Here is a 12,594-nt window from a genome sequence, read left to right as displayed (position 1 = left end):
AGGGGAAGAATTGTAGATTACTATTATTTTCTGATGAGTTTACTTATTCCAATTTCAAGATACTCTAAAGTGAAGCACAGATAAATGGATTATTCACAACACCATCTAGCACTTAAGAATCAGTGAAATAGCATTACTAGCTTGTGGTGGCCTCTGTTGGGCTACACAAGATACTACACCTGAAAAAAACCTCCTCACTACTCATTATTATGCTGTTTGCATAACTGACCAAGACATAAGACCCCAAGTTTGCACTGTCCTTAGTTTTTTGATGAGCTGGGCAATTTCTTCTGTTTTTTGGTGGTAAGAAGTGTAAATCCTTTTTTGCTTGGGATACCTATAGCAGATAGTTGCTAAAAAAGCAAACCATCTTCTATTCTAATGCTAGGTTTTTTTAAGAAAGATACAGTCAGAAAAATTATTGCAAAACAAGATGGGAATTTGTACCCTAACATTCCACCGTACTTCCATGAGAATTCCTAGTTCACTGCATTTTGCTGCCTTGCTACTAGGATTTCTAATGTATTCACCACAGAAAAGCTTGTATGAAAACAAAGCTGGCAGTTCTAAATAGTTATTTCATGAGGTTTTATCCATACAAAAACATCCTGCATTGGACTTAAAAATTAACTTCTTTCCTAGGAGGAACTTCAGCGTATTCTCTTTTCAGTTTCTACCCTTCATGGGTAAACTCTTCATGGAAGCATAGCTTTCCAAGATTTTTCTTTATTTTAAGATCCAGATCCTGATTCCAGTCATATAATACCTCTCTACACATACCCCCCCCAACACCCAGTCCTCCTCCTCTCAGAGACCTCTTGAGCCAGATGTGGCTGCCGCATATCTAATAACTCTCACTGCATTTCTCTTCTATGAATTTGTCCAACACCTCCATGAACCCTTCCTTCATCATCTATAACTTCCTTGGGCAAGGAGTTCCTTAGCTCAGCCGCATGTTGTCTGAAGAACCACCTCCTCCTACTTATTTTGAGCTTGCTTTTTGATACCTTCATTTGACACCCCCTAATTGGAAGAGACAGGGATGCAGGCTGATTGACATAAAATGCACCAGTTTTAACCAATTCTTTAGAAATAATTAAATTCATACAAGCTCCCACTCAAAGACAGAAGAATGTCAGTATCAAAATGTTGCCTGTCTTCATAGGGCAGATTCCTATCTTAAATCCACAAGTAATGCTTCTTGAAATAAAAGCTTCTTACTTGTCAATGCCTTGTCCAGAAGAAAGCTTCTCTCTACCATTCCCCTGTTCAGCCTTGAAATCAAAGAGCGTAACTTTGTCCATTTCAACATCATAGAAACAGATCTTGGAATCAATGTTTCCATCCACCTACAAGAAGGGAAAACAGAAGTGGCTGAAGCACGCAGTCAAAAGAAATAAAAGGTACGTTTACCTCACCTGATCCATGCTCTCAGTTTTGTTTACTGGTAATCACACAAGAACATTCTTTGGAAGAAATATTAGGAAATTTCTTGATGTTTTTCTATTGTAGCAAGTTAGCCTTTGATTCCTTTGAAATGCTACAAAGTAGCTTTTGTAACTAAAATATTGCTTCCTTTTCTGTGTCCTTGTTCTCACCAAATGTACAAAACTTTAACACACCTTAATTTTAGTGTTTAGTTATATGCTCAAACATGACATTTCAAGACCAATACACTGCATAGAACATGTAGGTTTAATTCTGAGAAGTGAACCTTGTGTCTTCAGCAATCTTCTTGAACTGCACCAGTCTATTAACTGATGGTCAGGTCCTAGGGGGGTAAGTGAAGAGCTTTGCCTCACCTTGCTAACAAGGATGCTGACTTTATTGCCATTAGCATTGCACTTGACGGATGCAATGCCTCCAAGGCCAGGAAACAGCTCAGAGAAATTCTTGCTATTGCAGTGCACTTTTGCCTCTCTGTGGAAAGAAATAAACTTAAATCATATGGTGGCAAGCAACTGACAATACAGATCAGCCAAAACATTTTTCAAATTATGGGTAAGACTTTTAAAAACAAACTCTTTCTACCTTATGACACCACTGCCCCAGACTCCAGCTTCCTCTCCAGAGAATTGCTGCGACCTGCCTTTCTTTCAGGAAGAAGTTAATGAGACACTCTTTCCTCAATGAATCAGCAAGAATAAACTTCAATCCTCCTACAGGATTCCCAAAACAGGGCTATACAGAAAGAACATCCTACCAGAATTTTGCATTTAGAGGTCTGTTTTTCCTACCTAAGTAAGTTGAACAGTACCATGAATGTTGAATACAGCCCATCACATAAAAGTTCTGTGTATGGAAAACACACTATAGAGCAGAAATAAAGACATGTCATTGGGGGATGGTATTTATATCATCTTACTGGTCACTCTTCCTCTGTACTAAGTTCCAAAAGACTGTATCATTCACATACTTAACAGTTACCCTTCACCCACCCACACTCACCGATGATCCTCCATAAATTCTCCACCCACTTTCAAATACACACAAATATCCCTCACAATATCCTCTTTCAAAAATTATTATTGTTACTTATCCCATGTTTTGTCTAATAATTCTGTGGGTCTTCCCTTGCTTTAGGGATAGGCCATCAGTTCATACAGGCTGCATGTATTGCCTCAAGATTCAAAGTGGCTATCACTTTTCATCAGATCAAAACCAACTAAAAATTGCCCCCTCCCCACAAAATATACGCTCAATTTACAAACAAATGTTTTTAAAAGGCTTATTAATACCTGCGAGAGAGATCAAAGATTTTAAAGTGAGCCAAATCAGTTCCCACAGCCAGGAAATTTCCGCAGACATCCAAGAGGCACGGATTCCCCTCTGCCTCAGAGAACACCAGCAGCTGTTTAACGGTGCCCTGAGGAGAAACGTATAACACCAGGTTTGTGTGGTCAGGGCCTAAGCAGAAGGGACTTATTTTGCCACCAAGCTAAGTCACTAACTGCTGAACTTCTGTGGTAGACAAATCACTACCGGCAAAATGAAAGAAACTACACACACACATATGCATGGTCTCTACAAGTGCAATCTGTGTTTCTGGTTGAAAACTGGATGCATAGCCTCAAAAAAAAAAAATTTAGAGGCATCCTTCTGCAACAATTTCCTCTTCAATAATACAACTTTTTCCAACTAAGAGGGATACAGAAATACAGATCCCTGAAGGTCCTTTACTATACAGCTGCAAAAATAAATATATTAATTAAATCAGTCCTTATTGTGATAAATCCCACCCATTCTTGAATACAATATTTCTTAAATAAAATTATGTATCACAGAACTCTGCTAATTAGATTTCTCTTTTTGGTTCTCATGGAGTAGCAGAGGCTGCAAAGGTTAAGCAAAAGATTTTTCAGGAACACATGGAACGTGCAGGGGATATTTTTCATTATCTTATGAGAATATTCAACATGTTCATTTTCCTGTTAGTAATATACATATACATATTCAATCTGCATGCAGTTTTGATCGTCTTAAAGTCTGGCCCCTACAGAATTCTGTTTTCTTTTATAAATACTAGTTACAGTGCAGTTGTGTTTAAACTTTTTAAAGAACACAAAATGTCAAAGATCTTTCTGCTGAAATGCTCAAAGTATTTTTTCTATGGCAAAGGTAGAGTTAATAGATTTATAGAACATCCATTTAACTATTAAGCTGTAACGCCAGTCTTTCAGAACAATAAGACGTACTCATCACTTCATGGTTTCACCAGACCTTACCTGCCAGGTGCGGACCTGGACCCGATACGGCTCAACTGTGTACAGATTTTCTCCATGTACAGACAGAACTGGAGAGTCACAAAGAAAAGAGCCTGGACCAAGCACAATAAAGCCATCATTACAATAAACAGATCTTTTAAAAGGGAAAAAAAAGAGTAATTTTGACTTAAAGCATTTCCACTGTCTTGCACCAAATCCCTATTTTAATTCATCAGTCTCTACCGATTCCCAAACTCCTTGGTGTTGCAGCCTTCTTCCATTCTGCCACTACAACCAAAAGCTGGGATTCCTACTGAAAACAGATGTTTTGTACACTCTGCCCATGAAAACAAGTGGGAGAGGAAGGGCACAGAGTTGATATGGGCAGTAAAGGAAAGAAAAAGACTAGTGCAATGTGAGGTTCTGTTAAGAGAATTCACTCCTTCCTTCATTGAACTACAGTTGAAGAGTGATAAAAGAAACTGTCGGAAAAGAAGAGTGGTTCTTAAATAATTCCATGATTATTGTAGACTGTTGGGACCTTGGTGGTAATAACGCATTGATTCGGCATGGAAAAGTTATACAATAAATGAGTAAATACAGACAAGAGAAGCCATTTCTTAGAAAGCACTTGAGATGGTTTTTAAAAGACAAAGCCTAAACTCTCAAGATTTTGGATGGGATTGATGGAATCCTGCATAACCTGTTTCTCAAGGCAGAAATATTTAGGGAGAATTAATCATAGAAAAAAACTAATTTACTTGAATTAGCTGTATATACAGCAATTTATGAAACAGATTTTCCTGACGGCTGGGGCTAAAACCTACTCCTTCCCAGTTCCTATGTAAGTGCCATGTAACCTTTATTACACTTGCTCCCAAGCAAAGTAGAAAAGCCTTCAACAGCCATCGTGACCTATCTGTAGAAGGCAACAGGAGCTCTGGCTACAAAAGTAAGAAAAAAATTATGTTCTTGATCAGCTGTTGGAAGGACTTATTTAAAAGATAAAAAAAGGGCAGACTTATAGCATGTTTTGTGCAAGGCCCTATATGACACGCTAGCTCTGAGGATACCTTTCACGTCTAGGTGTGACAGTCAGGTATACATCTAATCTGTGAGAAACAGCACCAAAATGCTTGGTTTTGTCAAGGCCAGGCACACACTTGGATACCTTAGGAACTCTATGAATGAAGCACATTTAGTCTTTAGGTACTTCCAAGATTAGATTGTTGCTGAACAGAGGTTAAGAGGATATATACGTTAACTTTATGCCTACAGATGCACATCACCTTTGGTTTTACCTGTTGCCACACTGCTACTCGTATACAGAAATACCAACACAGTCTGAGGTTAACCCACACATTGTATCCCAGCATATTTAGTGAATAAAGCACAGATGTAGGAGTTGGCATCTGAGTTCTGGTTTTGTTGATGACTTTTATACACTAATCTTTCTGTTCTGCAAAATGGGAATATGAAGTCTAATTAGTGTTAATAATATTTTTCACTTTGTACTTATGATTACAGTCTGTCAGCTATCATGAATGAATGTATAACTTTAGAGGAAGAGAACCACTGCCACTCTGATCAGTGTTCTAAGTCATACCTGCACTTCTGAAGGTATCTCCCAAGAACTCAAAGACAGTAACTTGCTTCCCATTCCAGAACACTACAGCATCCTAAACCAATCAAAAAAGCAAAAGTATATATACATTCAATTTCTTTTGGAATTGTACAGAAATTCATGCAATAACACAGCGAGACCTTCCACACAATAGCCACCATTCACTAGTTCTTCTGTGTATTGAGTTGGAAGGCTTTTGGTAACCCAAAAGTTCTCTGGTCAGCACCCAGAGAATTACTGAGTCACTGTGCTATCTGAAAGTCACCTCCACCACAGCATCACTGCTACTATCATAGCAATACCTCCATTAGACAATAAATTGAATATCAAAGAAGGGTTATATTAAAGACTTAGAAAGTTTGGTTTCCCTACACCTAACTAGGCAAATGAACAAGCAAATAAATGAAAAACCCAAATTAACCTTAGTAGCGAAGACTCCATTAACATTCATATCAACACGAAGACTGTGTGTGGTTCCTGTGCTGAAGACGGTCACATTAAACAGGTTGGGAGACACCTGTACAACAGCCACTTGCTGATGAAAATGAGAAGACATGGCCTGCTCACTGAGGATCACCACTGAGCTGATGTTATTCACTGCCAGCAGGTTTTTTCGGGAACCCCACTGCACACAATGGGAAGAGCAAAAAAAAAAAAAAAAAAAGCACAACACACAATTTAATCTAAGATCTTGAATAGTCACTGCCCCCAAGACTGATGACAAGGGGTAGGACAGAATAAGCATTTTTATACATATACAGAGTCCTACTATTATGTTTGTTACCCAGGTACTCAGACACCCTTGGTCTAAGGGAGGAGCTGTTTTTTAAATTAAACGCACTTTTCTTTCCTAAGATATTATTGTACCACCTTACATTTACTACTGCAAGACAGAATCACATTATTTAAAGGGCTTAATAATGCTGCGATCTATAAAAGCAAGTTGCATGCATAGTTTCTTTTTTGATTACCATATTCTTTTCTGCAGTTTTGATAGCCCTTTCAGTCAATGTAGTTCAAATTCCCCAGCAAAGAGTGCTAAATCAGATGGATAAAGGGGTCCAAAAGTACACTTCTCCCATTATAGAATCATAGAATAGTTTGGGTTGGAAGGGACCTTTAGAGGTCTTCTAGTCCAACCCCCCTGCAAGAACATCTTCAGCTAGATCAGATCAATCAAAGCTCCATCCAACCTGACCTTGAATGTTTCCAGGGATGGGACATCTGCCACCTCTCTGGGCAACCTGTTTCACCACCCTCATCGTAAAAAATTTCTTCCTTGTATCTAGTCTGAATCTACGTTCTTTTAGTTTAAAACCATTACACCTTGTCCTATATTACAGGCCCTACTAAAAAATCTGTCCCAATCTTTCTTGTAAGCCCCCTTTTAAGTACTGGAAGGCTGCAATAAGGTCTCCCTGGAGCCTTCTCTTCTCCAGGCTGAACAACCCCAACTCTCTCAGCCTTTCCCCACAGGGACAGTGTTCCATCCCTCTGATCATTTTTGTGGTCTCCTCTGGTCCCAGTCCAACAGGGTATTGATACCAGGGGCTGCCCCGACTCAGGTGCAGGACCTTGCACTTGGCCTTGTCGAACCTCACAAGGTTCATGAGCCCACTTCTTAAGCTTGTCCAGGTCTCTCCGGATGCCGTCCTATCCCTCAGGCGCATCAACTGCACCACTCAGCTTGGTGTCGCCTGCAGATGTGCTGAGGGTGCACTTGATCCCACTGTCTATGTCATTGATGAAGATATTAAACAGTGCTGGTCCCAATACAGACCCCTGAAGGACACCACTCATCAGTGATCTCCATCTGGACATTGAGCCATTGACCACTACCCTCTGGATGTAATCATCCAAACAATTCCTCATCCACGGAGCAGTCCATCCATCAAATCCCTCTCTCCAATTTAGAGAGAGGGATATTGTGGGGGACCATGTCAAAGGCCTTACAGAAGTGCAGACAGATGACATCTGTAGCTCTTTCCTTGTCCACTGATGTAGTCACTCCATCACAGAAGGCCACTAGGTTGGTCAGGCAAGACTTGCCCGTGGTGAAGCCATGCTGGCTGTCTCGAATCCCCTCCCTGTCCTCCATGTGCCTTAGCACAGCTTCTAGGGAGGATCTGTTCCATGATCTCCTCAGGCACAGAGGTGAGGCTGACAGGTCAGTAGTTCCCAAGGTCCTCCTTTTTACCCTTCTTAAAAATGAGTGCAGTGTTTTTCCAGTCACCAGGGACTTCACCTGACTGCCATGACTTTTCAAATATCATGGAGAGTGGCTTTGCAACTACATCAGCCAGTTCCCTCAGGACTCTGGGATGCTTCTCATCAGGTCCCATAGGCTTATGGATGTTCAGGTTCCTCAGGTGGTCATGCACCTGATCTTCTCTTACAGTGGGAGGGACTTTGCTCCCCCAGTCTCTGCCTTGAGGTCCATCCATTCAAGAGGTGTGGGAAGAGAGGCTGCCAGTGAAGAGTGAGGCAAAAAAGTTGTTGAGTACCTGTCTTTACTCTCTGCCTGACCTATATCCCTCAGGACTCTCCAGTGCACGATCACTGCAGTCTAGGCTGCCTCCAATCCTGATGTCTCCAATTAGCTCACCTGCATTGGTGACCACCAGGTCCAGTAACGCACCTGCTCTGGTAGGGCTGTCTATTACCTGGCCTAAGAAGTTATCCTCAGTGCTCTCCAGGAGTCTCCTGGACTGTCTACAGCTCACTGTGCTACTTTTCCAGCAGATGTTGGGGCGGTTGAAGTCCCCCAGCAGGACAAGAGACTGTGAGCATGTGAAGCCCTCTGTAGCTGGAGTAAGAAGGCTTCATCAATAGGCTCACCTTGATCAGGCAGGCTGTAGTAAACACCCACCACAAGGTTCCCTTTGTTGCCTCAGTCCTAATTCTTACCCATAAGCTTTCAATCTGCTCATGGCTCTTCTTCAGAGACAGCTCTTCACATTCTATCCATTTCTTGATGTAGAGAACAACCCCTCGGCCCCTCCTTCCTTGCCTATTCCTTCTGAACAGCCTGTAGTCATTGATAGCTGCACTCTAGTCATGGGATTCGTCCCACCAAGTTTCAGTAATGGCAACTAGGTCATAGCTTTTTAGCAGCATGGTGACTTCCAACTCCTTTCTTCTGGAGGAATCTCCATGTTCCAGCTAACTCTTTTCAATGAGTTCTATGAAGGTTATCTTTTCCTCCTTTTAGGACTGAAAAATGGCACCCACACAGAGCAATTCTAAAACTGAAAATACCTTACAAAATTCAATGGGAGAAAGATAAGATCTGTTTCCAAGATGGCTTGCAAAGACAGAGTTTCTAACATGCAGCTGGTGATTTCTATTATTAAAGAGAAAGCAATGCTCCCATTTTCATTCTTTCTTTCTCTATTCACAGTTAAACAAGCATGGCTGACATTATTTATGTTTATTCCTACCAAACGATGATTCTGGCCAGAAAGCATTGTGGCAACCAGCTGACTACATGTGAACTCTTTGCACACACCACATTAACCAGAAGCGATCCAAACTCCAGTCTGGAAGCCATAACTACGTGTGGGGGCGCAGGGGTACCACACACCATCAGTAACGCTCCTTGATAAGCGCAGTCCATAGTTCACTGCACAGCTTCAGCATAGGAGCTCTCTCAGGGCTGGGCCAGGGAACAGGCAGAGGAGTTTGGGGTTGGTTTTTTGTGCTTGTGGTTTTTTTAATCTACCAGAGACCATTCATACAGATATACTTTCATGAGCCAGATAAACTATAAAGTTTCTTGGAGCTGCAGAAAATCCCTTTGAAGTCCAAGAGCTTCTCTGTCCTTGCACAACTGTTACCAGCTCTATAAACTCTAGGGATATGCCAAGTCTCTAAGGTCTCTGCTCCCCTCAAAGTTATTCAAAGTTTCGCATTAATTTCCTGACATACTGATATTTTGGTGGCTATACCTCTCAAACAACACTGATTTAAATAGTTGTGTTTGAAAATAATTTCATTTTATTCCAGAGCATGATCTAAGAAATAAAGCTATTTTGCATGGTTTGTTTGGGGTTTTCTTTTTAATGGTGCTTAGTTACAATTAACTAGATATTATGCTGCACAACAGATAACCTGGAGTGTATTTGCCAACCACCTCTCTTTTGAAGCCACCATATCAGGTTGAAAAAAGATGAAGTTGGCAAGGAGTCAAATTAAGTTATTGCTGCCCTTTGACCTCACCATGGTATATGACTTTCTATTCTGAGTTTTTCACGGTAATATAGGAAAAGGTTTTTATAGGAATTACTAAAAGATTCCATATGTAACAATTTTTAAAATCTTTTACAAAATATTTTTTGGAATACAGGGATTAAAATAAAAAATAATCTAGTTTCCATAATTAACGACAGCTCTGTAACATGAGGTAAAAATGCAGTGACAATTGTTTGGCAATGCTTTTGTTTATGCCAACAAACATTAGGAACGAGGGTTCTTTCTGGACAGTGCTCCATATTGTTATCTGGAACATGCCTGGATGGTCAAGCTGACATAAACACCTGTATCTCTTCCCTTCCCTCAACTTATTAGCAGATGTATGATACACCAATGGCACACACTATTTCCTATATCCTGGACCTTCTGTTACTGAAGCATCTTAACAAAAGATTTGGGTTCTCCACTTTGATAGTACTTATGTTTTAAGTTTGTAAGTAGGACTCTGAGACAGACCCTTGCTATATGCCAACCCAGAGCAAGCAAATGCCATTGCTTTTTACTTTCCATCCTTATGTGAAAACAGAATAAAACATAAAATTACTTTCTCTTGAAAGGCACCAGATATATTTATTTGATTTTCATTCCTTCCAAAAAATAATGGGTATTATTCTCACATATTAAGCACAGCAACAGAATAATCTAACTTATAACAGAAACTCTAAAAAAAAAATGGAAAAAAGTAATCATAGGGTATAACAAACAAAACAAAAGATGCTGGAGAACCTAAAAGCACAAGCTTTGCCTTTTAGCAGAAGGGTGGTGGTCAAAAAAGCTGTTTGTTAATGTAAAACTTTTTAAATTTAAATTTACAATTGTAACGCTCAGCATTTCTCTTCTGCATATATCAAAATGCTAATAAGTGTAGAATGACAGTGTTTAAGCTTACTGTGACAAATGAAACTATTTCAAATATATAAAAATGCTGCACCCTGACACTTAACAGACAATGGGTTAAAAAATAGATATTATAATTCTCTGTATTGTCATAACCACCAGCATGAAAATATTGTAAATAGCAGTAGAAATGTTTTAAAGCATTGGTTTTGCAAATTTGTAAGAGAAAACTTATCAGCCACATTGAGTCTAATGCTGGCACACATAAAAATATTATCTAGCAAACAAGAAACATTTTCTGACAAAAAAAGCAGCTGAAAACATCGTTTGTGCAAAAATATAGCATTCCCTTCTAGATGGCACATCTTCTCACCAGAGAATATTTGGTTGTCAATACATTGTTTTATTTTTGCAACTGCCAGTAAGAGCAAACTTTACGTTGAGAAAGTGACTAAAAAGAAGAAAATTGCCTACAAATAAAATCATGCATTTAGTCAGATTTTTTTGCCTGTTATCTTAATAAATTTATATAAATTTGACATTTCTGACAATCTATCTCCCAGAAAATAATTTCAGGCTGCTGAATGCAAAGAGTTTGTCAGTGAGACATATAATGGAGAGATGTTTGGATTTAAGGATGCCATGACTGCTAATTCTCCCAGACAGAGAGATGTATTTACATTTCAGTGTGTTATGTTGCTGAGCATTTCAACCCTGCCTGTAACGGAATAACTACAAACAGGTAATATTTCTGCCTATTTCAATTTTAAAAGTTATTTGATCCTGATGGTTTATCCTCCTTCTTCTGAAGGAGGACCAGCCTCTACTGGTGCACCTATCTGTATGATAGTGATCGCCTTCATCTGTTTCACAAAGATGATCCATTCATCTGATGTTTGTAAAGTCCTACTAACATGCAAGAAGACTCTTTCCCATCTTACCTTTATCTGAGTGATGTTTCCTTCAAGTTCTGTAGGTGCCTGCAGCTTCCACTTCTCCTTGCCCTCCAAAGCCCGTACGCTCTGATCGGATCCTGCTGCTTTCCTCCACATGGCTATTCTCCCTTTGTTTGTACCAGCTGCTAAGAGACCTGCCATTCACAAACCTTTTAGGCATTTTGTATCTTAAACTTCAGAAAAACAAACCCACATTATACAAAGTAGCAAGCAGCCTAGCTCTGGTTCTAAGGTAATGAGAAACCTTCATCCAGCAGCATCCATTTCTTTGCCTACCTGCAACCCAGCATCCTAGTCCTGAACTGGAGAAAGTTTCTGGAGAAACAATGGCAGAAGTTTCACATGGCAAGGCCCATTTTCTAAGGTACCAGATGAAGTTATCTTTTAAATTTATCAATGATTACATTTTAATCACTTTTTAATAGCTGATTTTGTAGTCACCATGGGCAAGTCACCATTAAACCATTCTAGTGGACACTAGCTATGGCTACACTGGCAACAAGGTGACATGCTGGAGTAGCTCTGTAGGAAACATCCATTTTAAGGACCATGCTCTATATGTTTGGCATTAGCTCTAGTGTGGGCTTGTAGACTGATGCCTGTAACATCTTGGAGTGCATTAGGTGTGCTACAGGAGTACTTATACCCGTTCAGCGTCATCAAAGGGTATCCAGCTTGTGTGCCAGAAGACAACTCCACACCGAGACAACCAAATTATCTCACTGTACCTTCAAAAGCACACTCCTGATCTGAACTAAAATGCTTCTACATCACATGCTGTTACTGAAACCCTCAGTACACGAGACAAATATACTGAAATGACTACAGGCACTGAAGGCTGAAGTTTGACAAGGTTTAGGATCCAGAGATCACAGCTGCCACGTTATTTCTCACCTTTAGCACTGCAGTAAGAAACACAGTTAATACATTCTCCTCCCTCAAAGCCAAATTGAACATCTGGGGAGAGCACATAGTTCTCATCTCGGTCCAAATCCCAGAACCTAAGGCACACAAAACAAGAGTGTTAACAATGCTTTTCCTTCCAGGTGTCTTGCTAAACAGAGTTAATAGGATGCTGTACATGAAATTAATTTGCTATTTCCACAATGCCCAGATCATTCAATTTTTAAAATTAAATTGCCAGCAGCTGCCTCTGGAATGCGAATTTCTTAACAATCTCCTTCCTTTTCCTTTGACTTCTTAATCTGCAGCATGTTTTGTG

General features: G+C 39.9%; 1 protein-coding gene across 3 annotated transcripts in view; it reads right to left on the bottom strand.

Annotated features, from left to right (window-relative positions):
* Positions 1-12,594, bottom strand: part of IFT140 (intraflagellar transport 140) — a 91,532-nt gene that overhangs the window by 59,937 nt on the left and 19,001 nt on the right. For all 3 annotated transcript variants that reach the window (XM_074886564.1, XM_074886565.1, XM_074886566.1), the window contains exons 8-15: positions 12,267-12,373; positions 11,358-11,506; positions 5,750-5,953; positions 5,311-5,383; positions 3,726-3,817; positions 2,739-2,866; positions 1,803-1,920; positions 1,222-1,349 (exon numbers count right to left, since the gene is read on the bottom strand). In XM_074886564.1, the coding sequence (XP_074742665.1) occupies positions 1,222-1,349; positions 1,803-1,920; positions 2,739-2,866; positions 3,726-3,817; positions 5,311-5,383; positions 5,750-5,953; positions 11,358-11,506; positions 12,267-12,373 (999 nt within the window). The remainder of the gene's footprint in view (positions 1-1,221; positions 1,350-1,802; positions 1,921-2,738; positions 2,867-3,725; positions 3,818-5,310; positions 5,384-5,749; positions 5,954-11,357; positions 11,507-12,266; positions 12,374-12,594) is intronic.

Source organism: Strix uralensis, chromosome 16 (assembly GCF_047716275.1).
Source record: "Strix uralensis isolate ZFMK-TIS-50842 chromosome 16, bStrUra1, whole genome shotgun sequence".
In the NCBI taxonomy this organism is placed as follows: Eukaryota; Metazoa; Chordata; class Aves; order Strigiformes; family Strigidae; genus Strix; species Strix uralensis.
Note: the sequence above shows the minus strand (reverse complement) of the source record. Positions and strands in the feature narration are given on the sequence as shown.